At 63.1% G+C, this 25,514-nt stretch overlaps 1 protein-coding gene across 8 annotated transcripts in view; it reads left to right on the top strand.

Moving 5' to 3' along the window:
• Positions 1-6,093: 6,093 nt before the first annotated feature.
• Positions 6,094-25,514, top strand: part of BRSK2 (BR serine/threonine kinase 2) — a 62,778-nt gene continuing 43,357 nt past the window's right edge. For all 8 annotated transcript variants that reach the window (XR_015721487.1, XR_015721488.1, XM_087855147.1 and 5 more), the window contains exon 1: positions 6,094-6,265. Coding sequence is in view for 6 of the 8 variants with exons in the window: in XM_087855147.1 (XP_087711273.1) it covers positions 6,172-6,265 (94 nt within the window). In the remaining 2 variants the exon portion in view is untranslated. The remainder of the gene's footprint in view (positions 6,266-25,514) is intronic.

Genomic DNA, 25,514 nt, shown 5'->3' with positions numbered 1-25,514 from the left:
CTCCCTCTCCCTCCCCTGAACCCCGAGGCCTAGGGCAAAAGAGTGGCATCAGAGACCCTGACCAGAGCCACCCTGGTCCAGGTCTCAGGCCACAGCCGACCCCAGGGTGAGGTCGAGGGACAGGTGGAGCTCTGGCCAGATGAGGGTCGGGTGACCTAGTGCACCCCTGAGGGAACCAGGGGTCTGTGTACAGGATGGGGGGACATGGGGAAGCCCAGGATAGCTGGGGTGATACGTGAGCAGAGAAGGAACCCCCAGGGGGCAGGATGGACAAGTACCCAAGGTGGCTGGCGTCAGAGAGGGGCCTTGAGTTTTTCAATGATGCTGGGAAGCAAGAAGGTTGCCGTCCTTTCCTTCTTGGCACATCGCTCCTGTGAAGGGGTGTGGGAAGTCTGTTTCCCTGTGAATGAAAGGATTGGGGGCAGGGCTAGGAGGCTCCTTTATTCTCTCCTGGCCCCAGGAATGCAGATAACAGCCAGGTCCTGCCCACCTGTCAGGTCAGCCGCCCACCTGTACATTCTCCCCAGGAGGATGCTCAAGGCGTCCCAGCCTCCTCGGCCATGAGCAGTGTCCCGGCTCATTTATGCCAACCACCCGGGACTTGTCACCATTTGTGCAGCAGAGGGCCAGCAGCCGGGGTAGGGGTGTCATACCGTCTTTAATGTCGGGTATCCGTGAACCTCAGGCAGTGGAATGAATCCATCAGCCTTAGGCCTCAGGAAACCAATGTGGAACCAGGAGTTCTCGTCCCTGGGCCTGGGGATGTGAGCTGCGGGGTTGGACAGGCAGAGAGCCCCTGAACCTGGGGCAGCTACAGACAGCCTGATGCTGGCGGGACTCGACAGGGGTGTGGGAATCACCAAGGCGCACCCCGAGCCCCTCCGGGCCAAGCCACAGCTGCCCACGCCCCCACGCCAGCCTCTGGCCACTGCTCTGCTGCCTTGTGTCTCTCACAGAGGCCACGTGCAGACCTTCTCTTTCTAGCAGGTCCTCCTGAGGGCCTGTGCTTGGGGTGGCAGGCACTGGAATGGACAGCATTGGCCCTGCCCTTGGGAACCCTTAGGCTGCAGTGGAGACGGCACGTCCGCCTGAACCCCGAGGGGGAGCACTGTCCACTCTGCTCTGTCCTCCTGCAGCCCAAGCCCACCTTCCTCCAGGAAGCCTTCTCCCACTCACCCACCCACAGTGATTGGATGTAGGAAACCCACAGGGATGTGGGCTTTCTCTCCCTACCTGGAGCCTTGGCTCCCCAGTGTGGAACTCGTTCTCTCCTGTCGGCTTTATTGGGGTAAAATCCTTGTGCAGGAACACCGCGCCATCTTGCACATGCAGATGGGGGGGGTGACAAACGCGCCGCTGTTCACCTGCCACAGTCATGCTACGGAGCATTTGCAGCACCCCAAAAGGACCCCCCCTTCTGCCAGCAGCTTCCTCCCCGGCCCTGTGGCTGGCAGCCACAATCTGCTTCCTGTGACCACAGCCCTGCCTTTGCTGCGATGTCGTATACAAGAAATCCTAGGCTGTGGTACCCGAGTCTTTCCCTGCAAGATGTCTCTGAGATCCCCCCCGAGCAGGGCGCCCTCCTTAGTGTAGGATTCCACAGTGTGACCAGACCACAGCCCATCCAGCAGGTCGCCCACTGAAGGACTTTTGGGTCACTTCCAATGGCTGGCAGTTACAAATAAAGCTGCCATACACATTGGCATCCAGCTCTTGTGTGCACAGAAGTTTTCATTTTTTCTCGGGAAAACACCTATGAGTGGGACTGTTAGATTGAGTGCTAAGTGTGCGTGGAACGTTACGAGAAACTGCCAAGCCGGTTTCCAAAGTGGCCAGACCATTTTGCCTTCCCCTCGGCACGTGCGAGGGTTCCAGGCGCTCTGAGTTCCCGCCAGGTGTTCTGAATTCTAGCCAGTCCCACAGGTATACATCAGATCTCACTGTGGGTTCACCTTTCCTGCGTCGGACAAAGCACGTTTTCCTGTGTTGACTTGCATTCCGCACCTTTTCTTGGATGAAGTGTTTTGCCCACTCTTCCAATCCAGTTTTCTTCTTATCACGTCGTAAGCGTTCTTTATGAATTCTAGATGCAAATCTTCTACCAGAGGTAAGTTTTGAAAACATTTCCTCCGAATCTGTGGCTTTTCATTTTCTTTACAGCGCCTTCTGATGCACAAACGTTTTTAATTTTGTCGAGGTCCAGTTACTATTTTTAAAATTTTCTGCTTTGTCCTTTTTGCATCTTATCTAAGAAATCTTTGCTTAACCCAAGGACACAGAGGTTTTCTCCCATGTTTTCTTCTAGAATTTTTATAGTTACAGCTCTTATGTTTAGGTCCATAAACTGTTTCTAGTTAATATTTGTTAATATCAACTAGTTAATCTAGTCCATACGTGTAGATAGTGTGAGGTAAGGGTCAAGGCTCTTGATTGGCCAATGGATGTCCATTTCAACACCTTTTGTTGGAATGACTACATTTCTCCAGTGGGTTACCTGGCTCCTTTGTTGAAAACCCACTGCCATAAACAGGGGCTCTAGTGTCATGCTGTGATTTCTGTGTCTATCTTCAAGCCAACAACAGTCTGTCCTGACTGATGCAACTTGAGACTGGAAATCAGGGAGGACGAATGCCCGACTTTATTGTTCTTCATTGTTTGGGGTTTCCTTGGTCCTTTGTATTTCTTGTTAAATTTTAGGATCAGTTTGTTTATTTATTTATTTATTTATTTATTTATTTATTTATTTATGAGCTACTTGTGGTTTTGCTTGAAATTGCATTGAAAACGTAGATCAATTTGGGGAGAATCAGTATCTTAACAATATTGAGTGTTGGAATCCGTGAACAGGGCACAACTCCATTTCCTTAGGTCTTTTTTTAGTCTCTCTGTGGTATCTTGTAGTTTTCTGTGAACAGATTTCACACGTATTTTGTTAAATTTACGTCTAAGTAACTCAAGGCTTTTGACTTTATTTGTAAGTGCTGTTGTCTTTATAACGTCAGGCTCTGATTGTCCACTGTTAGGGTACAGAAGCAGGATGGTCTCGTAGCCTGTGCCACAGCCTCTTGTAGACTGTGCCAAACTCACGTGTTAGTTGGTAGCGTTTTGTAGCTCAGGGTTTCCTACAGACAATAATGTCACCTGCGAATTGAGATGGTTTTAATTTTTCCTTTTCAATCATGTAAAGGTATACACGGAAGGGTTTGGGCTTTGTTTTCCTTGCCTTACTGCCTTGGCTAGACCCTGTGGGCTGGAATGAAGTGGTGCCGGCACGTTCTTGCCTCACCCCGACCGGCCCCCTCATCACCCGGTGACGCCTGGGGGGGCCTCTGCAGTTTCCCTTTCTTCATCAGACTGAAAGAACCTGGGCCTAGTTTCCCCAGATTTTTTGTTTGTTTGTTTAATCCTGAATGGGTGCTGAGTGGCATGGTGAGCTATGTCGATCAGTCCTGAAACATTAGAGCAACCTTACTTCCTGGAGTAAGCCCGTCTGGTCATATGCTTTACCCTTTTTTACATTGCTGAAATCGGTTTGCTAATATTCTGTGAAGGAGTTCTGTGTCTGGGCTCCTGTGGGGTATTGGACTTGGATCTGCTTTTCCTGCCTGATCCATGTCTGGATCTGGTATCAGGGCTATGATGGTCTCATAGGAGGGGTTGGAAACGTCCCCCTCCTCTGTGCTGTGAAAGCCCCTGCAGCGTCCCTGCTATTTCTTCTTTAAGTTTCCGGTGTAATACTCCCACCAGGCCCCCCACCTGCACCAAGGCCAGCACTGGACCAGGCAAACAGAAGCCTGGCCATGAGGGGTCATGCTCTTGACCTCCACAAACATGGGGAGATAAGGTGTTCTGCTGTGAAAGTGTTCAGTTTGAGAATTGGTGCAAGGGACACAAGGAGAGGTGCGGAAGGGAGGTGGCCCCAAGGCCCTGGATCTGGGGCAGGGCTGGCGATGGGCTGAGGCAGTTGCCCGGAGGACACAGAGGGGCAAGTGGAGGGGTCCCACACAGAGCCCTGCGAGACCTCCATGGGTGGGATGGGGCTCCACAGAGAAGACTGAGAAGTGGCCCCAGAGGGAAGACCCCAGGAGCCCAGGTGTGGGGTGGGGTGGGGTGGGGTAGGGATGGGAAGTAGGCGTCTTGAAAGCCAGGAGTGCCAGATGAGAGCGGTCAACAGGGTCCCAATGCTGCTGAGGTAGGTGAGTCCTGACAAGTCCTGCAGGTTGGTGGCCCACGTGACTGTGGTGGCACTGTTCCAGCATAGGGAGGTGTGCAGTCCGCAGGGCATGTGCCCCCAGGCGCCCCTGGGCTAGCTCCTCACCTCTGCCTACAGAAGACCCTCACCCACCCTGCACACTTAACTGGTCTCCCTCCAGGGAGACCTGGCCACTGGGTAATTTTAATCCAAGGTCCCAAACGCTTCTTAAGTCCAGCTAGCCCACAGCTCCCGGCCTGGAGCTGAGCCTCTGGCTGTGTGTTTCATACTGTGAGCGCACCCCCCGCCAAGGCATGACCCTGATTAGGGCTGCACACCTTTTGAGGCCCTGGCACTTATCACAGAACCCGGTTAGCAGGGGGCCCAGCGGGGCACATAGTCGTTCTGAGGGCGGTCTCCCCTTGCTGAGCTGACAAAGGGGAGAAAGCAATGCGAACAGCCCCCTCCCGCCCCCCACCCCGGGCGGGGCGCCGGAAAGATCCGGGAGTTTGCAGAGTTCCCACAGCCCTCTCCCCAGGGTGGGCAGGATCAGGGGATGGTCCTGATGGGATTGAGGGCAGCGGGCGGTAAACAGCGGGCCGCGCGCAGCACAAAACCTGCAGGTGCGCCCTGGGCGGACTCGCGCCGGCCCCGGCCCTCGCCTCCCCCCCGCCCCGCCCCCACCCCCACCCTCTGCAGCACTAGCGTCTTTCCGAGAGAAACGGGGGCCCTCCACGTCTGGCGGCCTCTGCAGACGCCTCTCCGGAGCCGTCGGGGCCAGTGCGCCCCGGCCCAGACGCCGAACCCGCGGAAGACTGTCCGCGCAAAGGCCCGGGAGCCGCCTCCGGAGGGAGGCCGCTGCTGTGTGACCTTGGGTGAGTTCCTTGACCCCGCTGTGCTGGTCACCGCGGACACCCGGGCAAACGGAGCGGAGGCCAGAGCCCTGGGCACGGGCTCGCGAGGTGCAAGGTCACGGCTCGGCCACTGGCCCCCGGCGGCACCGCCCCTCCCGGGGCAGTGGAGGGGGCGAGAGACTCGTTCCGAACGCAGTGATCGCGGCCAGCAGGGACGGCGCAGGGGGGAGGCCGGGGGGGCAGGGGACCGGAGAGGAGGGACCGGGGGGCCTCGCCGCAGCACCCGCCTGGGTTGAGCCTCCCGGACCGCTTGCTCTGCTGCTGTGGCTCGGCGGCCGGGGCGGGGTCCCGGAGGGTCCGGGCGGGGCGAGGACCGGGGAGTAGGGGGAGCTGCGGGGCTGGAGACGCCCAGGCCCGGCCCGTCCCCGCCCCCCGGCCCGCCCCCCTGGTGCGGCCCCGCCCCGGCCCCGCCCGGCCCCGCCCGGCCTCGCCTAGCGGAGTCCGGCTCCTACGAGACGTTCCAGCGGCGGGGCGGGCCGAAAGGCGGAGCGAAGAGCCAGAGCGCCGCTGATTGGTTGGTGCTGCTGAATGGCGGGCGCAGGAGCCACTCGCCACCACCGCTGCCGGCGGCTGCGCTCGTTCGGGCTCGGCTCGGCTCGGCCGCTAAGCTCGGCTCGGCTCGGCTCGGCCCGGCCGTTCGGCTCGGCTCGGCTCAGCTCGGCGGCTCGGCTCGGCCCGGCGGCTCGGCTCGGCTGGGCTGCGCGGCCGCGGACTGACGGACGGGCGTGCGCGGGGGGCGCGGGGCGCGGAGCGCGGGCCTCGGCGGCGGCGGCGGCGGCGGCGGCGGCGGCGGAAGCCTGGTGCCCCCGCCCGCCCGGTCCTCTCCGAGAGCGGAGGCAGCGCCGCGGGCCGGGCCGCAGCGGAGCCGGGCGCGGGGGGCGGCGGCGCGGGGAGGCGCGGGGGGCGCGGAGCGAGCGCGGCCCGCCCGGGCGCCGCCGACCCGGCCCAGCGCACGGACGCGCGGACTGACGGACGGACGGACGCGGACGGACGCGGCCCCTCCCTGCCGCCGCCGCCGCCCGCCCGCCCGGGGCTCCCACCTCGCTCGCGCCGGGCCCGGGAGCGATGACATCGACGGGGAAGGACGGCGGCGGGGCGCAGCACGCGCAGTATGTGGGGCCCTACCGGCTGGAGAAGACGCTGGGCAAGGGGCAGACAGGTGCGTGCGGGGCCGGGGCGCCGGGGGGCCCGCGGGCGGGGGCTTTCGGGGAGACCGGGGTCCGGGGGAAGCGGGAGCACCGAGGGGGACCCGGGACACGGGGCTAGGCAACCAGGGGACCGGGACACGGGAGGGGGGGGCGGCAGGGGACCGGGGACACCGATGGAGAACGGGGGCCGGTGGGACCAGGGCGCCGGGGGGACGAGGGGTTTCGGGGAGACCAGGGGTCCGCGGGGACTGGGGACACCAAGGGGGCCCGGGGACACGTGTGTGTGGAGGGAACCAGGGAACCGGGGACATCGAAGGGGACTGGGGACATGGATGGGGACCGGGCGCCGGGAAGGACCAGGGGCGCACAGGCCCGCCGCCGGGGAGGCCGTGCTGACTGCGCGCGGGGCGGTGGGGGGGGGGCGGAAGGAGGTCGTCCCGAGCGGGGAGCTGTAGGCCCGGCCCGCGGCTCCGGCCGGCGGCCGCGAACAATGGGCGGCTGGGCGCAGGGTCCCGCCGCGGAGCCCGCAGGCCGCGCGGCCGCAGTCGGCCGGGCGCGGCCCAAGGACACGCGGAACGGACGGGGGCGCACGGGCCGGGCCGGGCCGGGCCAGCGCCCCTCGGCTCCGGCTGCAGGTGCGCGGCCCCGGCCGCATTGTGCGCCGGAGCGACCGGGCCCATTGTGCCGCGGGAGGAGGGGGCCGAGCGGGCGCCCATCTGCCGTCTGCCGCGGCCGCGCTAATAGGCGTGCTGCCCGAGCAGCTGCGCCCCGGGCCGCGCGCCCCGGGCCGCGACCCCCAACTCCCGGCGGCGGTAGGCGGGCGGGCAGGGAGGTGGCCCCATGCGTCCTGCGGGCTGACCAGGCCACCTAGGCTTGGACCTTCCTCCACGGTGGGAGTGGGAGAGTACCGAGGCGCCTCGGAGGGCTGGACAGCGCCTTGCACTCCTAGCCGCTGTTTGGAATGTCTGCGACACTGCACTTCCCCCAGGGGAGGGACAGGGAGGCTGGTACTGGGCCCTATTCGGGATCCCAGGGCATAGATTGCTAAACCCCAGCCTGTGGGAGGAGGGAGCTCCTTGGCTGGTCCTGGCTGTCTTTCTGGTGATCAGGCTAGGTCCCAGTCTAGCAGCCATCCCCTCATCCAGCTGGCCAGGCGTTCACAGAGTGGCTTTGTGGGAGGCTGGGCTCAGCCATTTTCTTTCTTCTCCCAGAATGGGCCTCTCCTGGCAGCCCAGAGGTCCGATTGGCACTGACTGCTTCTCCTTGTCTCTCTGGGAAGTTCCTTAGACCTGGGGCCGGCAGGGGAGAGGAGGGAGGGAGAAGGAGGGTGCAGCAGTGCTGGTCCCACCCTGCTGGTGCAGGGTGGGGGCCCAGGAGGGAGCTGCTCTGGCCAGGGAGGCCGCAGGCTCTTCCCAAGCCCCCCTGGATGGCACAGAGGTGGAGCTAGGAGGTGGTGTTAGGGAGGAAAGTGGGCCAGGCCCTGGGCTCTCCGGGGAGGGCAGTGGCTGTGATGTAACTAAGGCAAAGCAGCGAGGAAGGGACCTGGGGGGGCGGTGGGAGCTGCCCTTCTCCTACCTGGGTAGGCGGCCTCTGTGCTGGGGCCCCCAGGGGCCCCTGGCAGTAGGGCAGCGCTGTTGGGAGTGGGGGGTGGTGTGGCCCGGGGTTCAAGGAGGAGGTGGCAGACAGCCGGTGTTCATCTGAGTTCAAAATACGCATGTTTCCTGCAAGGAACAACTGTAGTTGGTGAGATGCTCAGTGGGGGAGGGACCTGGGGCAGCAGAATGTGGGAAGCAGTGAAATAATCTAATTATCGTACCAATAAAATGTGATTATAAGGAAACGTCGTCGTGTGAGTGGTGACAGCAATGAATTATACGTGCGCCGTGCTCGCCTGTCTCCATGGCAGGGGCTGGGTTCCGTCCTCTTCCTCGAGTTATCCTGTTGTACAGTTAATTACGGGAGGTTTCCACTGTAATTAACAGTAACGAATACAAAAGCATATGCCGCCTTGTGTGTCAACAACACGTCGCCATGTGACGTTTAGAAGCAGCTCCAGGTGCCGCGCAAAGCTCGCAGCCTGCCTTCTCGGGTCCCCTCTCCCCTATGAGGGGGTGGGCTGTGGGTCTAGCTGAGGACCCCTCCCGGGGGGTCTGCCCACCCTGTGTGACTTCTGGCTTCATCGCGCGCTTGCGTCCCAGGAGGGCTGAGGGGAAGCTGTCCTCTTGGTGCTGTCTCTCTGTCCCTTCTGTCGAAGGCTCATCTGGAGTTTGGTGGACGTGGGGCCTTGGGGTGTGGGTGCCCCGGGCCTGGCCACTGGGCCTGCTGGCTGGTCTTCAGCATCAAATGCCAAGAGAGTTGCAGTTTCCCAGGCCTGTCCTTTTGCTCCGGAGATAAACGTCTGACCTTATCTGGGGCTAGGCTTCCTGCCAGGAGACCTCAGCGGAAGAATGAAGGACTGTAGTTTCCCAGTGCTGCCTCCCTCCCTGGATGACAGTGTGCCTGGGTCCTCCCTGCTCTTCAGTTGCGCTCTGCCCAGGTCCTGCAGAGGGGAAGCTGCAGTCGGGAGGGAGTCAGCCGGGGCGGCTGCAGGGCCTCACAGGTGGGTCCCTGAGCCAGGGCCCGCTGGAAGGTGGGCCTGCTGCTCTGCCCCGGGATGCCGCCTTCAGGAATCAGGGGCGGAGTGGGTACTGTGTCCAGTGTGGGGTGCAGGTGTGGGCAGAGCCGGGTGCCCCGCTGGTGGCTGGCAGAGTCCAGCTGGGGGGACTTTTTCTCGTGTCTTTTCAGTGGCCAGCGGTTCTTGTGAAGTGTTGGGCTCAGCAGGCGGGTTCTGTCACTCTTGTCGCTGTTAGGCCGCCTCTCCAGGGCTGGGGTGGCTGTGGTTTTGAGGGCATCTTTCTTCTGCCTGGGCAGCTCTGCGCAGCTGTCCTTCATGGCCTGGGGTTGCCTGTGTCGGCAGCCTGGGGGAGGCCTCTGTCCCAGCCAGTGTCGCGTTTTCTGGTGGGGGGATGGGTCTTCAGGACCTGCTGGGGGACAGGTGTCACCGCCCAGGCTGTCTTTCCTGTCCCTGATCCAGGAAAGGCTTCTTCAGCTGGGGGGCAGAGGTGCCTGCCGAGGGTGCAGGTGGGTCCTGGGCAGGTCCAGGCGGGCGTGTTGAGTACACCGTGTGGCCTTCTGGCCTGTATCGCTCTGGCCCCTTTCGGGACGTGGAGCAGGGCAGGGCCTGCCCAAACCAGAGCACAGCAAACGTGGCTGGGGCTCAGCTCCCAGAAGCCTGGAGGACCCCATAGGAGGAGGAGGACAGCAGACTCCGTGCGCCGTTTCCAGAGCTGGGGCCCACAGTAAGAGGCGGTGCTCGGAGGCCCTTTGTCTGTGGGTGGGAACTGAGGAGCAGGAGGCTGGGGCAGGGCTTTCAGATGAAGGGTCAGTCCAGCTCATGAGGGAAAGTGGGGGTGTGGTGGCTGCCCTGCAGCTCACCTCTCTGGGCTTAAAGACTGGTGGGTGAGCCAGAGGGAGGCGCCGGGACTGCCACACTGAGGGGGCTGGGATGTCCCCTTCAGGTCCTCTAGGGACCTTTCGGAGAATTTGTGTGGGGTGCTGGTGTCAGGCAGGCTGGAGAGGAGTCCTGAGGTGAGGGAAGCTGGCAGAGATGGGACAGGTGAGGGAGGGGGAGACCGTTAGTCCCGTGGGTGCTCCACGGCCCAGAGCTGGAGCAGATGGGGGAGCAGAGGCAGAGGCAGCAGTGGGAGGGGGGGTGCCTGGGGCACAGAGCATGTGTTTGGTTTTAGAAAGTTGAGCAGAGGGCAGCTTGAGAGCCGATGAGAAGCTGCAGGGCGTGGGCCCTGGAAATGGGGGGGGGAGGGTGGGCTGGGTGGAGTCCACCCTGGGGTGCCGTTGGGGGCTGAGGTCCAGAGAGGGGTGCAGCCAGAGCAAAATAAAGGTAGATGGAGCGGGGAGTGGGGAGGGCCTCTGCTGGCCCCGTGTGGACGACCTGCTGTGTCTGAGGATCTCTCCCCACCCCCCGCCGCCCCGTGAGCCCCCGCCCTCGGTGCAGCAGGCACTCCTCTGTCTAACCCATACACCAGGCAGGAAGCGGGCTCAGAACGCAGTGCGCTGCTCAAGGGCAGCAGCTCCCTGGGGATGGAGGGAAAGCCCAGTCTGCTTATGGCACAGGCTTGGTTTAAAAGTTCCTGGTAGCAGGACCCTATCCTCAAATAGTTGTGGTCAGAGTTCTGGGGCATGTGGGGAGCCCCCCACGCCTGTCTCCCCAGGCCCCCCTGTAGCTGTTGGAAAGGCCTGTGTCCCACCAGCGACCGAGCGAGACAGACCCCACCCTAGCCTCGCTCCCACAGTGCAGGCTCTCCCCTGGCAGCCCCCCGGCTTGGGCTGAGAGCTGTCCCTGGGTGGGCTGTCCTTGCCGATGGAGAGCAGCTCAGCTTGGAGGTTTCTGGGGTCAAGGCTTGAAGGACGGGCTGTTTCCCGAAGATGAAAATGGGAGGGTCCTGGGGGTGACCCAAGGCCCAGGACCCTGGTTTCAAAGTGTCCCCTGCCCACTGTGGTCGATCGGCCATAGCTCTGAGCACCTCTGAGCTTTCATGGGTCCCGCCTGCCTCCCCAGTGGCAGCCGTGACAGTTCTCCGGGGACCGGGCAGCCGTGTGTATCAGGAAGGACATGCCAGGCAGGGGGTGCAGCCTGGGCAGCAGAGCAGAGGGGAAACCAGGTGCTGCCAGGCTCGGCTCTAGCTGCGGGGTTCCCACAGCTAGAGGCCCATGCCCCCGCCCCCACCCAGGTCTCCCAGTGTGATGTAGTCAGAGCATGTCCTGTGCCAGGTGCCCAGTGGTCTCTGGAGCCGTCAGAGCGGGGTGCTCCCCCCTGCAAGTGCAGAGGCAGGGCCAGAGCGGATCCTCACGGAGGGCTCTAGGGGTGACAGCCGCCCAGGACTGTGTTTGGGGGAGCAGAGCAGGGATGTGAGGGGCTCCGGGTCCTGCCCGGTACCCAGCCTGCCTGAGGGTGACCGGGGACATCCTGATCCTTTCTGGTGCGCGACAGGCTGGGCCACACCTGGTGAAGCTTGTGGGACTGGGGCCTCCAGGACTGGCCCCCCGGGCTCCCCCGCCCCTCCCTGAGCAGCCTCCTTAAGGACCGTGTGGGGCCGGCAAGGGGGTGGCCGCAGAAAGCCGGCCTGGCTTGGGCCCCACCCAGGGGCACGTGTCTCTGGCTGATCTAGTCTTGGTTTTCACAGGTGTTTGTGGGGTGACCTCGGGGCCTGAATACACACTATCTGCGTCCTCTCTGCCTGGACGTGAGCCCTGCTCGTGCTTGGCTCCTTCGCTATGCCTGAGGCAGACAGGTCCTTCCAGGTCAGAGGCTGGATGCTGTGCCTGTGTGTGCAGACACGAGGGAGGGTCTGTGACTGCTGTGGGCCGGGAGTGGTTAGGGCACCTTCGTGGTTTCCTGGCACTCTGGTTTGGAGAACACCTGTGCCTTCAAGGCCACGGGACTCAGAACTGGCTTTTTCAGGGATCTTGGGAGGCTGAGGCTGCTCTGACACGCGCACCCCAGCCGGGTGGCTGTGCTGGGGGAGGAGGCAGCTGACCGCTGTGGCCGGCCTGCCTTTTCCCACTGGGCTGTGGCTGTGTCTGGAGCCCCCGGGGCCCCAGAGCCCCCTCCTGCCCTGCCTGCCTCTGGTGGACGGTGTCCTTGTAGCCTGGGAGTGCTCGTGCTTTCTGGGGGCCTGTTGCCATATGGTGAATGTGGTGGCCACGCATGTCTCAGGGCACTTGTGGTGTGAGAGGCGCCTTGCTGCCTTCGGGTGGCCCCACGTGCTTCCCACATCCGCTTGTCCCTCCAGGCATGCAGGGTGGCCACCTCAGAGCTTAATGGGGTGGCTCCGTGCCAGAGGCCCAGGGGCAGGCTGGACTCTGGCACTCAGTGGCTGATGGACATGGAGCCTCAGCCCGCAGCCCCCAGAGCACGTTTCCCGCAGCTTCTGTGAGGCTTGTGCTGGGAATCATGTCAGTAGGAGGGGGACATCTGTGGTAGGCAGTGTCTGTCAGGAGGACAGCGGGTCCACAGCTGTCAGGTCCCATCTGGGGTCTCAGAGGACAGGAGGGAGACCCCTGGGCTCCTCGGGATGCTGCAGGAAGTCCTCTCAGATGTGGGGAGCGCTGGTGTCTCCTGGTGGCTGCTTTGATGGAGCCTTTCCTGGTGCTGGGCCAGGTCAGCTCCAGGCCTGGGGTGAGCCTCCATGAGCCCGGCCCAAAGCCCTGGGGGCCCGGCCAGGGCTGGCCGAGCTGTCCGCACCCTGCCTGGGGCCTTGCCGCAGGGGTGCTGGCTGGCTGAGCAGGGCTGCCCCGGGCCAGCTGCCTCGGACACTGGACAAGATGGAGGCTGGGCTGGGCCCGAGGTTGCGGGGACAAAGCAGGGATTGTGTCGGGCCCCACCCCGAGAGGTGGCCCAGGCCTTGTTCTGCAGCCTGTGAGGGGCCAGTGTTCTAGAGCCAGGCAGCAGCCCCCCCACCCCGCAGCACAGTGCTCCCAAAGGCCCCACGGCTTCAGAGAACAGTGCTTTTCTTCCAGGCGGTCTCCTCGCTGTGCCCTGGGGCAGCAGTGCCTCCGGGTAGATTTCGAGGGGCGTGAAGGTATAGAGCACCATGTGAGCTCCTGGGGACACACACCCTGGCTGGGGGGGCAGCTTGTGAGGACAGAGCCACTTCCCCCGGTGCTTGTCACATCCTTGTCCCTGCAGGGGCCTAGGGTTGACCCCACATGAGCCTGGCCACGGGGGACAGAAGATTCCCAGGGCCTTATGGTTCTGGGCTGGGGACTGGTGGAGGGGCTGAGGTTCCCTGGGACTAGGGGCTCATCGGCCTGCCACTGGTGATAGAGGCACCCCACCATTGCTGCCTGCTCTGGGCTCAGGCAGGGCTCAAGGGTGTGCCCTGGAGGGCAGGGCTGGCCTCCCCGGCTCCAGGGCAGAGGTGGGAGGGCAGCCTAAACGGCGCTTATGTGGCTGTGTGACGCAGCAGGCGCTGGGGACACGTCAGGCCGTGGGGCCGTGGGACGTCTGCGGGGGTGGTAGGAGGCTGCCTGGCCAGGAATGTGGCATCTGCAAGGGGTGGTTTGGCCCGGGTACCTACTGGGTAGCTACTGGCTTGGGCCAAGGGTCAGGATGGAAGGGGACTGGGGAGGCAGCGCCTGGTGGCCATATGTGCTGGGGCTGGCCTCCTGGGAAGCTGATGGGTCCCTCCCCGTGGCCAGTGTCAGTGTGGACTGCAGGCCGGGAGGTCAGAGTGGACGTGACACTGGGGCGCTGCTGCCTGGGCTGGGCTGGCCTGGCTGAGAGCTCACCTGAGCCCCGGCTGGCTGTTTCCCTGGGTCAGAGACCTCCCACGGGAGCCAAGCTGAGGTGGGAAAGGTGATGGACAGAGGTGGCCACTGGGCAAGGCAGGGCTGGGATGTGGAGGCAGCCCTGAGGCAGGGTAGCTCAACTCCCTTGTTCTGTCTGAGATATGGGGGCCAACAGCAGACTGAGCTCATGTGTTCAGCTTCCTGGGGTGGTGACGCTGACCTCAAGCTGGAGGCCAGGACACAGGTGGGCAGGGCAGTTGGGAGCCCAGGTCTGCAGAGCCCAGGTGAAGCCCCTTCCCCGGGGCGGGGAGCCAAGGGCCTGGGTGTAACCTGGGTGCCCTCACGGAGCAGCTTTCCTGCTGGGTATGGGCAGCACCAAGGAGTGAGCTCTGATGCCTGTGGTGAGGGGCACCCTGGAACTTTCCAGCCTCTTTGCTCTTCAGGGCAGGAGGTTTGGTGTGCGTGGGGAGCTCCAGGTCCCCTGAAACCATTGAGATATGTGCAGTCGGCTGGCCCATAGGCGTGACCCTGAGGCCCCTCCCTTGTCCTTCCCTCCCGTGTCGCCCCCTGGCATATGGTGTGCGGGAGCCTGGAGGGGCTGGGCCAGCCACCCCCGCAGGAGCCAGCCGGAAGGTGTGGGGTGTTGTGACTGTCCGGGGTCTTCAGGGTCAGCCTATGTACAGAGCCCCCAGAGGCAGGGCACCCACCGGCCATCAGTGAAGGGTTCAGATCGTGGGAAGTCTGTGTGACCGCTTGGAGAGTCTCACGTCCCTACCCTCAGTTTCTCGGTTCTCCTTGTGTGATGCTGGGTGAGGACACGTCTAGCTTAGGCTCGGCAGGGGGCCCAGTGGTGCATCCAGTGTCCCCCTTGGGCCATGTGCTAGCCATGGTGCCTGAGGGGAGCCCCCGGCCTGGGCAGGGGACCACGGGGAGAAACGAGGACAGATGTGTTGTCGCGTTTACTCATCCCCTTGGCAGGTGCAATGTTCACAGAGTTCTCGTTTGGGGGTGAGTGGGTGGGGATTATTGCCAGGCCAGCTGGGCCAGCTATGCTGGGCTGCGGGGCCGGGGAGCGGGGGGCACAGTCTTGGGGCCTCGGAGTGGTGGCTGCCTCACCCTGAAGGCTCCGGGCTGGTGAGGGGCTCATGCTGTCCCTTCTCTCTGCCACACAGTGCCACGCTGCCCTGGGATGCTGCCCTGCTCTGTGTCCCGTTGCTGGCTGGCCGGCAGCTTCCTCTGTCTGGGGTGCACCTGGGGTGGGGCCCTGCACTGGCTCCTGGGACCGCAGCTGGGGCTTTCGGGGGAACCAGCTTCTCGTCTTCTTCCGCACAGGGTCATTTTCAGACACAGAAGTCGGAAAAGAGCACCCAGACCCCGAGAGCCCACCCCAGCCTCAGCAACAGGAGGCCGATTTCGCCCCACACCCACCCCCCACCCCGCATTATGTGGAGGCAAGTCCCAGACACAGCTTAAATATTTTGGTGTGTGTGTCTGACAGACTTTAGAAAAGCACCGTACCAAATCACCCCATGAAGTTAGCACCAATTCCCCAGACCGCAGAAATCCAGCCAGATGCTAGATTCTTCACCTGCAGTGGCCGTTTCCTGGAGGCTGAGCCTCCACCGCCTGCCAGGTCTCTGCATTGGGTGCCTGGAGGCCAGCGGTGCCCGAAGCTACAGGCTGCTGCCAGGGGTGCTCAAGCTTGGTGTCACCCCAAGGCCTGGGACTGTGAAGGTCTGCATTCCTGAGCTCCTCAGGATGCTGCTGCTGCTGGGGACCCCACAGGGGCAGAGCACAGTGTATGGCTGTGTCCAGTCCCGGTGCGGTGAGAACGGTATGGCGGCGGTGTGGGCAGTGTTTTCCAGTCCACAGATTCTCTGTGCTGGGTGCCGGCTGTGGGGCGCAGCAGAACGCGGGCTCGGCCCTGCCTGGGGGCCACGGGTTTGCCCCGTCCCAAAGCGTCACTGTCCGTTGTGCCCAAGGGGTACAGGCCCAGCGGGGCTGCTGCACGTGGAGAAGCGTATCTTGCAGGGTCATGCAGGGTGGGGCCAGCCCTCCCCTGGTTCTGCCTCCCAAGCCCCCTGTGGCCATAGCAGCATGGAAGAGGGAGGCCCCCTCCACGTGTGGGCTCCACCACCCGTCCTCGTGTCCTGCCGGTCTTCAGCTCCATGCCGGCCTCACCCTCCTGGCTGTGGTGGTCCTCTCTTCGAGTGCCAGTGGGAGCACTCACTTCTGGCCTCGGGCACGCTGGAAGGGCCTGCAGACAGCAGTGCGTGCGGTGGCCAGAGCTCAGGCCAGGGACCATGGAGCACACACCCCAGGCCCACGTGCCAGCTCAGTCCTCATTGAGCTGCTCGGCCAGCACGCCTGGCCTGTGCCTTCCGCATGTGACCTCACGCAGGAGCAGCGGACGCCTGCCACCCCCTGTGGTGTCTGTGTTCTTGGGCCTCCTGCCTGGTGCTAGGCCTGCTTCTCCTGCCCTGCGGTCAGGGCTCATGCTGTCTGTGCAAATGCATTCCCCAAATGGGCATGCATGTCCTGCTGAGCCATCTGACTAGCATCGTGGTCACCTGAAAGAATCTCCCTCTTTAAGCCCACCTCCTCTGTGCATGGCAGGGGCCCCTAGGAGCCCTTGTGAGCCCTGTCCCTGGAGCATGGCCTGACAGCTGGCAGGGCCGTCAGGAGCTGGAACGGGGGTGGGGTGGGGGTGGGCAGACAACCTGGGACCCCTGTACTCTGCCCAGGAGTGCCCCTCACTGGTCCCTGCCAGCAGCCTGCAGCCCCTCCTTTCCCTGTCCCCCCTTCCTGAGTCTCCAGGGGGAGCAGCCACAAGCTCTCAGCTCGTGCCCCCATCTCTGCCGCACCCTTCTGGACGGGGGAGGGCTTGCCGGCCGCATCCTGATTCTGGGGTCTTCAGGACTGAGAGAAAACTGCCCTGTGTGGGGTCCCGGTTGTGGAGGGGGCGAAAGGGGCTGGTCTGTGTCCCTGGCAAGGCTGGCCTGCGGGTGGGGAGCTGTCCAGCAAGGCTGTGCTGAAGTCTGCAGCTTCCGCTCTGGCCGAGGGAGGCTGCGGCAAGCGGTGTGTCCTCAGACCTCTGCTGCTGTGGGAAGGGCCAGGTGTCTGGCAGGCTCCTGCACCTGCGTCCCGTCCCGGCCATGGGACTGCTTCTGTGCTGACAAGAGGCAGGAGGTGGAAGCCGCTTGGGTGCTAGACGGGCTTAGTGGCGGCTCCCAGGGGAGACCCCAGCCCCCGAGCCCCCCTCTCCCTGCAGAAGGAGCTGGTGGCCAGGTCTCCTGGGGCTGCCACTGACTCTCTGGGGGCAAGGGGAGGGCCGAGGCCTCACAGAGTCATGACCGTGATTGCTGCTTGTCTTCCAAGGCTGTGGCCACGAGGGAGACTTCCCTGGCTCTGGGGTTGATTCGAGGTGACTTCCCAGGGCAGCCCTTGGCCCCTGTCTGATATTTGCCTTGTATCTCCAGTGGCAGGAACCTTCCTGTCAGGTTCCCTGGGAGATGTGTGTGCGGGCTGCGAGGGCACAGAGCAACCTGGGGACTTGACCGGTCGCCCGGCCCGGTGCCCTGGAGGCTGTGGGTGGCCTGCACCATCAGGACTCCTTGGGGAGGAAGGCTGGTCCCCACCGGCCAGTTGTTAGCCCTGTGGCCACCCTCCAGGGCCTCTTGTTTCAGGGGTCTTATGGCCTGAGGGTGGATGAAGTGCCGGAGTTTCTGCAGGACACTGAGCTCTTGGTGGACGGCCTTGGGGTGGCTGAAGGGGCTGGGCTGTGGGTCATAGGTGTGCCTGCTCGAGCCCCTCACCTCGGGGGACAGAGATGTGGGGGTGTGGAGGCGTCAGGGATCACCCTGCATCCCTGCCTCCCCTGCCCACGGTGCTCCCTGCACACTCTGCTCCTGCAGCCGCCTCTTCGGGGCTGGGCACTGGGGAGGGTGGGGTAGAATTCAGGAAGCCAGGCTCTCAGCCCCAAGACCACCTTCCTGGGCTAGCAGGGGGTGGGCATGGGCATCTCCCACCAGAGGCTGAGAGAAAGGCAGAGGAGGGAGTGTTTCCTGTTGTTGGGGGGATGCTGGGCTTGGCGGACAGCGAGGGGTTGATGCTGGCTTATCTCTAAAGAGGCGGAGGGCTCGTCTCAGATTGGAGGTTTGCTGAGTCTAAACCCCAAATCCCAAGGGATTTATAACTAATCATAAAGTGGCACAGATAGAACGTTGTCCAGCAGATGCCATGGAGTGGCAGAGGACATCTGCACACATGGGCTGTGTTGTCCTGGCTGACACAGCAGATGTATGGGGGGCTTGGCGGGGGCTGGAGGGGAACCCCCAGGTGGCACCTGGTGGCCCGGGGTCTTCAGGGGGGCACCTGTCAGATTCACTTCTAGCTTTGCTGCTGCTAACCAGGAGAGGGGCTGCGGTGTGTGTTGTCCTCTGTGTCCCCAGAGAGCTGCTGTCCTGGGTGCTGCCCCGTGGAGGTAGGGACAGGTCACGTCCATGCCCCCCCTCCTGGGTCCCTCTGCCATAGGGTGCTCAGACCCAGGTACCACAGCGTGCCTTTGGGGTCATCTGGCCACGGGGCCTCTGAGCTTGGGGCTCTCCGTCACACGTCCCCCTCCACACCGTCCTGCCCTGGTGTCTGCAGGAGTGGGATATGGAGCCCAGTTGGGTCACTTGGGGGTCAGTCATGGTTGTCCCTACATCCAGAGACCCTGAAAGGTGGCCACTCCCCACCCCAGGCCGTGCCATCCTCAGTCCACGGGTCAGTATGGGGATCACCTCCGTGTTGGGCTGACGCTGCTGATGCCTGCTGCTGGGATCCAGGCTGGCCGGGGGGTTGAGGATGGCCAGTAGGGGGATTGGACTGAAGGCCACATCCAGGGGAGGGCTGGGGGAACAAGCCTGAGCTGGTTAGCCCTGTGGTCTCACTCACTGCTCCTTCTGTCCAGGTATCTGCAGCATCCTGAGTCAACTCAGCTGGGTGACCTCTAGGTGACAGTCCCTTCACACCCGCAGTGGCCCCCGGTGGCTCAAGCAGGGTCCCGCCCATCTGCTTCTGCAGCAGGACTTCAAGGTGGAGCAGTGGGTTGCTTTGCCGAGGGATAGCTCTGTGGCTGGCCCTTCAGGAGCTCTGGAAGAGCCCCCTGGGGAAACCAGGCCCCCAAGAGGGGCTGGCAGCTGTGGGCGTGCGTCCCAGGCCCCGTCTGGCCAGTTGTACACTTCCATGCTGGACCTCAGGAGCTCACTGCTGTGGGGCATCCTGCTGTACGTGGGTGGTTGCTCTCCCCCCCAACTGTGGAGGCACTTCCTCTCTTAGATGACAGGTGGCCTCTGCCTTGTGGGCCCAGCAGTCCCCAGAAACAGCAATGGCATGCCGGGGGGGAGCATCAGCTCTAAGCAGGTTTAGGGCAGGTGGGGGCCAGGCCCATCAGCAGGTCAGCACAGACAGAGCCTGGGAGCCCCATGCAGGCAGGGTGATGTCGGGTTCTCTGGCATGTGTGGCCTCAGGACAGGTGGCCTGCATTTGGGTATAGGCCTTCCTAACCCAGGCCTGAGTCCAGTGGGGCCGCACTGAGACTGGCCTGCAGGTTTCCAAGGGCAGAGGGCAGTTGTGTGTGTATTAGCACCTTGCCTGCCCCAGGCCCTGCTCAGTGGCTGCTGGTGGGGGTGGGGGAGGCCTGTGGGACAGGGCCTGGCTCCAGGCTCAGGGCACTGGGGGTCAGGAAGTCAGGGCAGTGGTCCAGGGAGCAACAGGCCTGAGGTTGGGTGTTGGCAGGTGGTGGGCACATCAGGGGAGGGGCTGCTCTTTTTCTGGGATCTTGTACCCATTCTCACCATCTGGGTGGCAGAGCCCGTCACCTGGGGGCCAGTGCTGGAGAGAAGAGGTGGTAGAGGTGGACATCCCGCTCCGGCTCCGTGACTGTAGCCAGCTTTGGGCAGGGAGCCTTGGGGACCCATGCAGGTGTTTGGGAGGATGGGAATGACCCGTGTGGGCAGGCGGGTCTTTGCCTCTCTCCTCTCTCTGTCCTTCGGAGCAAGCTGCCCGCTGCCCGCTAAGCAGATTCTATTATTACCTCACGCCGGAGATTGCATCCTGTGGCGCCCTTCCGGGGATGGGCAGCCTCTCCTGGTTCCCAACCCCGGCGGGGCGGGGTGCAGGGCAGAGGGCCGCAGGTCTGTTCTCCCACTTCTGCTGCTGTTGAAGGCGGGGTGTGTGGCCAGCTGTCTATCTAGGGAGCACATTCCCCTGAGGGACCCGGGCATGTCAGGGTTTGCCCCCATGGAGGTCACTTTCCTGGCAGAAGGGCTAAGAAGTACCCGCACCTCTGTGCCTCACCCACGCCAGTCCCAGGCTCCCTGGCCAGCCTTGGCCAGGTGGGGAGCAGCCCCCTTGTTGCCCCCCCAGCCCCGGTGCCTTGGCATCTGTGTCATGTGGGGCACCGGCCAGGGTCCCTGAGCCCGGCCACCCTGCCCTAGCACCTGCCTCAGCCCCCAGCTCCCCTGGGTTACGTGCTCCCCACAGTGGGGATATCTGTGCCTTGGTATGAAGTGAGGCCCTAGGGCCTGCCCTCAGCCAGCACCCAGCAGGTTCTGGACACTGGGCTTCCTGTCCTGGCCTCCCTTCCTGGGTAGAGCTACCCTGTCCTGCCAAGACCCCTGAGCCCGGACTGGTCTCCCAGGGAGGAGTCTAGGAAGAGGGCCTGACTCAGTGTGCCCCCCCCCACCATAAGCAGGGAGGGGGCACAAGCTTGCTGGCCCTTGGGAGGGGGAAACACGAGACCACCCTAGTGATGGGGAAACCAAGTCAGATAGTTTTTTAAGTGCAGATCAGGTTGCTTGTTTTGTTTGGTTTTTTTTGTTTTTAATGCTAAACTCCAAATTGACAGAGCGCACAGCGGCCTCCGTGGTGTCTGCTCCCCCGCAGACACGGTAGCTGTTTCTTGTGAAACCCCACAGACTTCTCCTGCTTAGGGGACAGGAGGCCTTGCTGCCCCACAGGGGTCCGTCTGCCCTCCCGTTCCTTCCTCTCCAGCCTGCTGGGCTGTGGGAGCCCGTGTGTCTCCAAGGCTGACCCCGGCAGCCCTTCTGGGCATGCTGGGCTAAGGGGCTGCTGGGGGTGCCCGGTGCCCGCAGGTGGGAGCTGTACCTTTGTCTGCCTGACCACGGGCTGGCTGGCAGATGCGGGGGCCTTCAGCGGCATGTGGCTTCCCTGTGTCCTGTGTCAGGGGGCTGGGGACACAGCCAGGGTGCTCATGGACACTGGGAAGCAGGCAGGGCTGGAGGGTGTCGGCCTCTGGCCTCTGCTTACTCACAGCTTCTGCTTTATGGCTTCTAGGAAGTTATTTGCACCCCTGGCTTAGCTTGTGGGTGTCCCTGGCTCTGTACCTGAGGGTGTGCAGGTGTGTGTGGAATTGGACGGGCTTGTGCCTGGCCACCAGAGGCCATTTCTGTGTGTGCAGTGACAGATGGTGACTCCCTCAGGCTTCCCAGGGCGGGCAATCCCATTGCCGTCCCAGGGGCCTGCAGGAGGGGGCCTGGCGGGTGTGAAGACGGTGGGGAAGCAAGGCCTCTGTGCTCCGTTGGGCAGGTAGGCTGAGGTCTGTCTGCTGCTGGGACTCCCTGGGGCCTGGACTGCTGGCTGGCCGCCTCTCCTGGCGACCCCTGCTCTTCCCCGTGCCAGGCACTCAGTCACTGACTCAGTTGTCTGCCAGCCACACCTCCCCAGGGGACTGGACAGCCGCTGGCCACACTGTGGTGTCCACACTGCGGGTGTGACCCTGGCCCCCTAGGGTCTTGCCTCCTTGCACATGGGGTTCCTTGTGTGCTAGACCCAGCCCCCTTCCCTTCACAGCAGCCCCCAGGCCCTTGTCCTCTGCCGCCTGCTCCCCACAATCCCACCCCCTTCCTGAGGCCCCTCAGCACCCCCATCTTCCTGCCTCCAGCCTATGGGCGTTGGCAGGTGACCCCATCATTAACCCCCAGCCCTGAGTCTTCTGAAACTAGGACACAGGTTTAAAAAAACACACACATTTTGCCAGATTGAATTTCTGAATAGTTACTGGGCTTAATCAAAATATTTCGCTGGGCTAATTTTACAGTATTGAATTGAAAAATCAGTTAGTAAAATCTCCTGTGGTCGTCTGCCACTGTTGGAACTGGGGACGTGGCTCCTGCTCGCCTGCCCCTCCGCTGGCTCCTTCCTCCCGGATTTCCCAGTGCGGAGTGGATGGAGGTTCTGGGTAGGGGGCCAGAGAGGGGCATGCAGGGGTGGGGCCAGCTGTCTGCTGTCGCATCACCCAGGGCAGCCCCAGAACGAATGGCTTCACAGCATTCTGCCCCCCAGACAAGGCTGCAGGGTCCCCTGGGCATCCTGCCCCATGCCTGCATGCCCACAGGGCTGTGGCCAGAGGGACATTGGGGCCCAGCTGGGGCCCAGGTGGGGGGCACCCTCTCGCTTTCCCCCTGACTCTCCCCCAGGCAGAGGGGCCCAAGTGGTTCTCAGGTTGGGTCTTCAGGTCTCCGAGTGCCTGGGGCTGGTATCCATAGGATGCAGAACTGAGCATGTGGGGGGTGGGCGCCCCTTGGGGGCGCTGGCTGGGTGGGTGGGCCCTGCTGGGTCTGGGGGAGCCCCGGCCCGGAGGTAGGGATGGTGATGGTCTGCTCTGGGTGTCAGCCATAGGTGCGCAGCTGAGGGAGGCGCGGCTGCCCTCCTGTCTGGCTCCAGGGTGAGTGGGCCATCTGGGGGCTCCTCGTCCTGGGGGGGTTGTCTCAGGGGTGGGGTGGGGTGCCCCATCGCATCATACACCCTGTGAATCATGATGCCTCTGTGGTTTCCATGGCAACCACCCAGTGCCAAGCCTGTGACTGTGGAGGAGAGGGGAATCCCCTCCCTCCTCCCACCAGCCCTGCTGGCTGAGCCCTTCCCACCAGTCTGGAGATCTGGGGTAGCCCCCGGCCTTCCTACCCTCTAGGGAGCTTACAGTGCCCTGCCGGGGCATCCCCTGGTTTCCCCCACGGCCCGTACTCTGCAGACCTGGGAGGAGGGACGGGCCCCCTGGCCCACCTTGACCCAGCTCCTTCTGTGGCCCTGAGCAAGTCCCCGCTTGTGGTGGGACGGAGTCCAGACAAAACCTGGTGGACGGGTCCCCTGAGCAGCAGCCCTCAGAAGGCAGATACAGTGACACGGGGGCTTCACACCACGGCCCCAGGTTGAAGGGGGCTCTAGATGCCTGCCCTGTTCCTGCCTTCCAGACCCACTAGGGAGGTGGCCGGTGAATGGGAGGGGGCGCTGGACAGAAAGGGCAGGGCCAGCGTGGGAGGGCTGGCGTCCTCCTGCTCCTGCGGCCCCTGCAACTCTGCCTTGAGCCCACCTGACTGTCCCACTCCTGGGCCTTGGGCCTGAGCGTGGGGGGCTGTGGTCAGGCTGGAAATGGCCCTCCGTGGTGCCGTCCGGCGCTCTCCAGGAGGGTCCTGGCTCCTGTTCCCGCCGGCCGGCCTGCAGCCCCTGTTGGCATGGTGTTTGGGGAGCTGCTCATCTCGCTTCGGCTCTTTTGAACAACGTGGCATCGGCGGGTTTTTCTCTTTCTTTCTTTCTTTCTTTCTTTCTTTCTTTCTTTCTTTCTTTCTTTCTTTCTCTTTCTTTCTTTCTTTCTTTCTTTCTTTCTTTCTTTCTTTCTTTCTTCTTTCTTTCTTTCTTTTTTAAGATTTTGTTTATTTATTCATGAAAGACAGAGAGACAGAGAGAGAGGGGCAGAGGGAGAAGCAGGCTCCCCAAGGAGCAGGGAGCTGATACGGGGCTCGATCCCAAGATCCCAGGATCATGAGCTGCAGGCAGCCGCCTCACCATCTGAGCCCCCCAGGCGCCTGCGTCGGTGGGTTTCTCAAGGAGCCAGTCAGAGGGCCATCTCTCCCTAAGTCACCTGGCTTTTCCTTCGTGGTCCGGGGGAGCCGGGAGGCTCTGCGTCACTGCGGGTGACTGTGCCCTGGGTGATAGACTCCACACACCTGGGGATTCCAGCAGGGCAGGCGGGATAGGCCCCTGGCCGCTGCAGAGGCCGAAGGGTCTCACAGGGGCGTGAGGACCCTTGGGGGTGCCCAGGGCTGTCGGCTCGGATGGCGGTTCTCAGGTCTGCACACACTAGACAGCAAGAGCGCTTTTGAGTCTGTGTCGGTCGCGCCTCCCGGAGCTGTTGTGAGCAGCCGCCCAGGGCAGGTGGCTGGAGGCGCAGGTTTTAGGAAGTAAACCAGGGTTCAAAACAACAAAAAGGAAAAAGCATGAACCTAGCCTCCGTCCCGGGCTGCGTGTGTCACCTGAGTCTGCTGCTCACGCACTGAACACCTTCAGGCAGGTGGCCCACCCCGTCTGAGCCTGGACCTCCCAGAGGCCTGAGAACTCAGCGCGGTCGCGGTGCCAGGCCTGGACTGGGCGCCTGGTGGCCTGCTGCTGTTCTGTGCCTTCTCGTCACCACACCTACCCTGTGCCCCGGACAGCAGGGCGTGGTTCTTGCCATTACTCCGGGCCGTGTCCTTGGCCCACCTGGCATATATTTGAGGCAGCAGGTGTAGGTGGAACGACCCGCTGTGTCTCTGCGGCTCGCTCACCTGCTGGGCGCCACCCCTGCGGTAGCCAGGACTGTCCTGAGCCTCCCCACCGGAGTCCACACATGCTTCAGGGTGGGCCTGGCTGTGGGGCTGGCCTCCTTTGGATGCATCCGGGGTTGGGCTTTCCTTGGTAGGGGCCATGCAGAGCAGGTGGGTCAGGGACCAGACGGGCCGCCAGCCATTCCCCAACGCAGGACGGGTCCTGCCCTGGGCAGGCCGGGCCCCTGGCAGGGGTCGTAGGGGGAGGAGGTGGCTAGAGTGGTTGGGAGGGCCTTCGCCTGGCCTTTTAGTGCGGGATGAGGCAGGTGTTAGCGTGAGGCCAGGCCCTCTTGCTGGGGGCAGGGAGGCCCAGAGGCCAGTAGGGGCTGCAGCCCCTGGAGCCTTCCCAGCCCAAGGAGCTGGGAAAGCAGGGGGTGGGGGGAGAGCACTTAGTGCCGCCTGCCTTTTCTGCTCTTGTTGCCATGGCAACAGATGGCGGTTTGGCAGGAGAGAGGAGGGGGAGGGTTTTGTACTAGGCTGCTCAGGGTTTGGAGACCATCCCTGGGTCCTTCAGGGGTGGGGTGGGAGCTCTGGCCGCTGGGCTGAGCAGACTCCCCAACCCTGGCCCCCAGAGTGGCCTGACTGCCCCCAAGGGGCAAAGGTAAACCCACTCGGATCTTCCTTTCCCTGGAGCTCCAGCCTCACCCCTGCTCACAGCAGGGCCCTCTCTCACCCACCTCTCCCTCTTTTCTCATTGCTCCTGGGCTCCTGGGCCAGAGCCCCCCTGGACATCCCAGAACCTGGGTCAGTGGGCAGAGTCGGGGGGCGCTGTAGCTGAGCAGTGGGCATTGCTCTGCCCCCTGCCCTGGACTGGCTTCTGACCGCAGGGGCACCTCCCACCCCAGGTTGGTCGAGTCCCAGCCGCCCTGGGGACACACCCTTTCCCCTGCCTGTGCTCCTCTGCCGCTGGAGGGGTCACCTTCCCGCCCTGCAGGCTCGGCCCAGACCGCATGGTTATTTCCCTGCATGTGAGTCCGCGCGCGCACGTGAGAGAGCTAGCCACCGTGGGAAGGACTCTGCGCGCTTCCACCGGCACCAGGTGAGGCCCAGCTGCCAGGCTCCCAGCACCTGAGCTGAGTCCTTGGGCCTGCCACCACCCACCCTGCAGCTGGGGAGGCTCTGGCCACCTGTCGAGGCTTGGGTCCCCTCGCCAGGCCACTTCGGGGGCAGGCTCACCAGCCCAGTTTGGTGTCTGAGGCCCTGTCATTGGCCCCCACCCCTACTAGTCCTCCCCCAAACAAGCAAGCAGCTCTCAGCCTGGGGCAGG

This window comes from Ursus americanus, chromosome 24 (assembly GCF_024610735.1).
Source record: "Ursus americanus isolate L20-20 chromosome 24, mUrsAme1.1.p, whole genome shotgun sequence".
In the NCBI taxonomy this organism is placed as follows: Eukaryota; Metazoa; Chordata; class Mammalia; order Carnivora; family Ursidae; genus Ursus; species Ursus americanus.
This window is presented reverse-complemented; position numbering and strand designations above follow the sequence as displayed.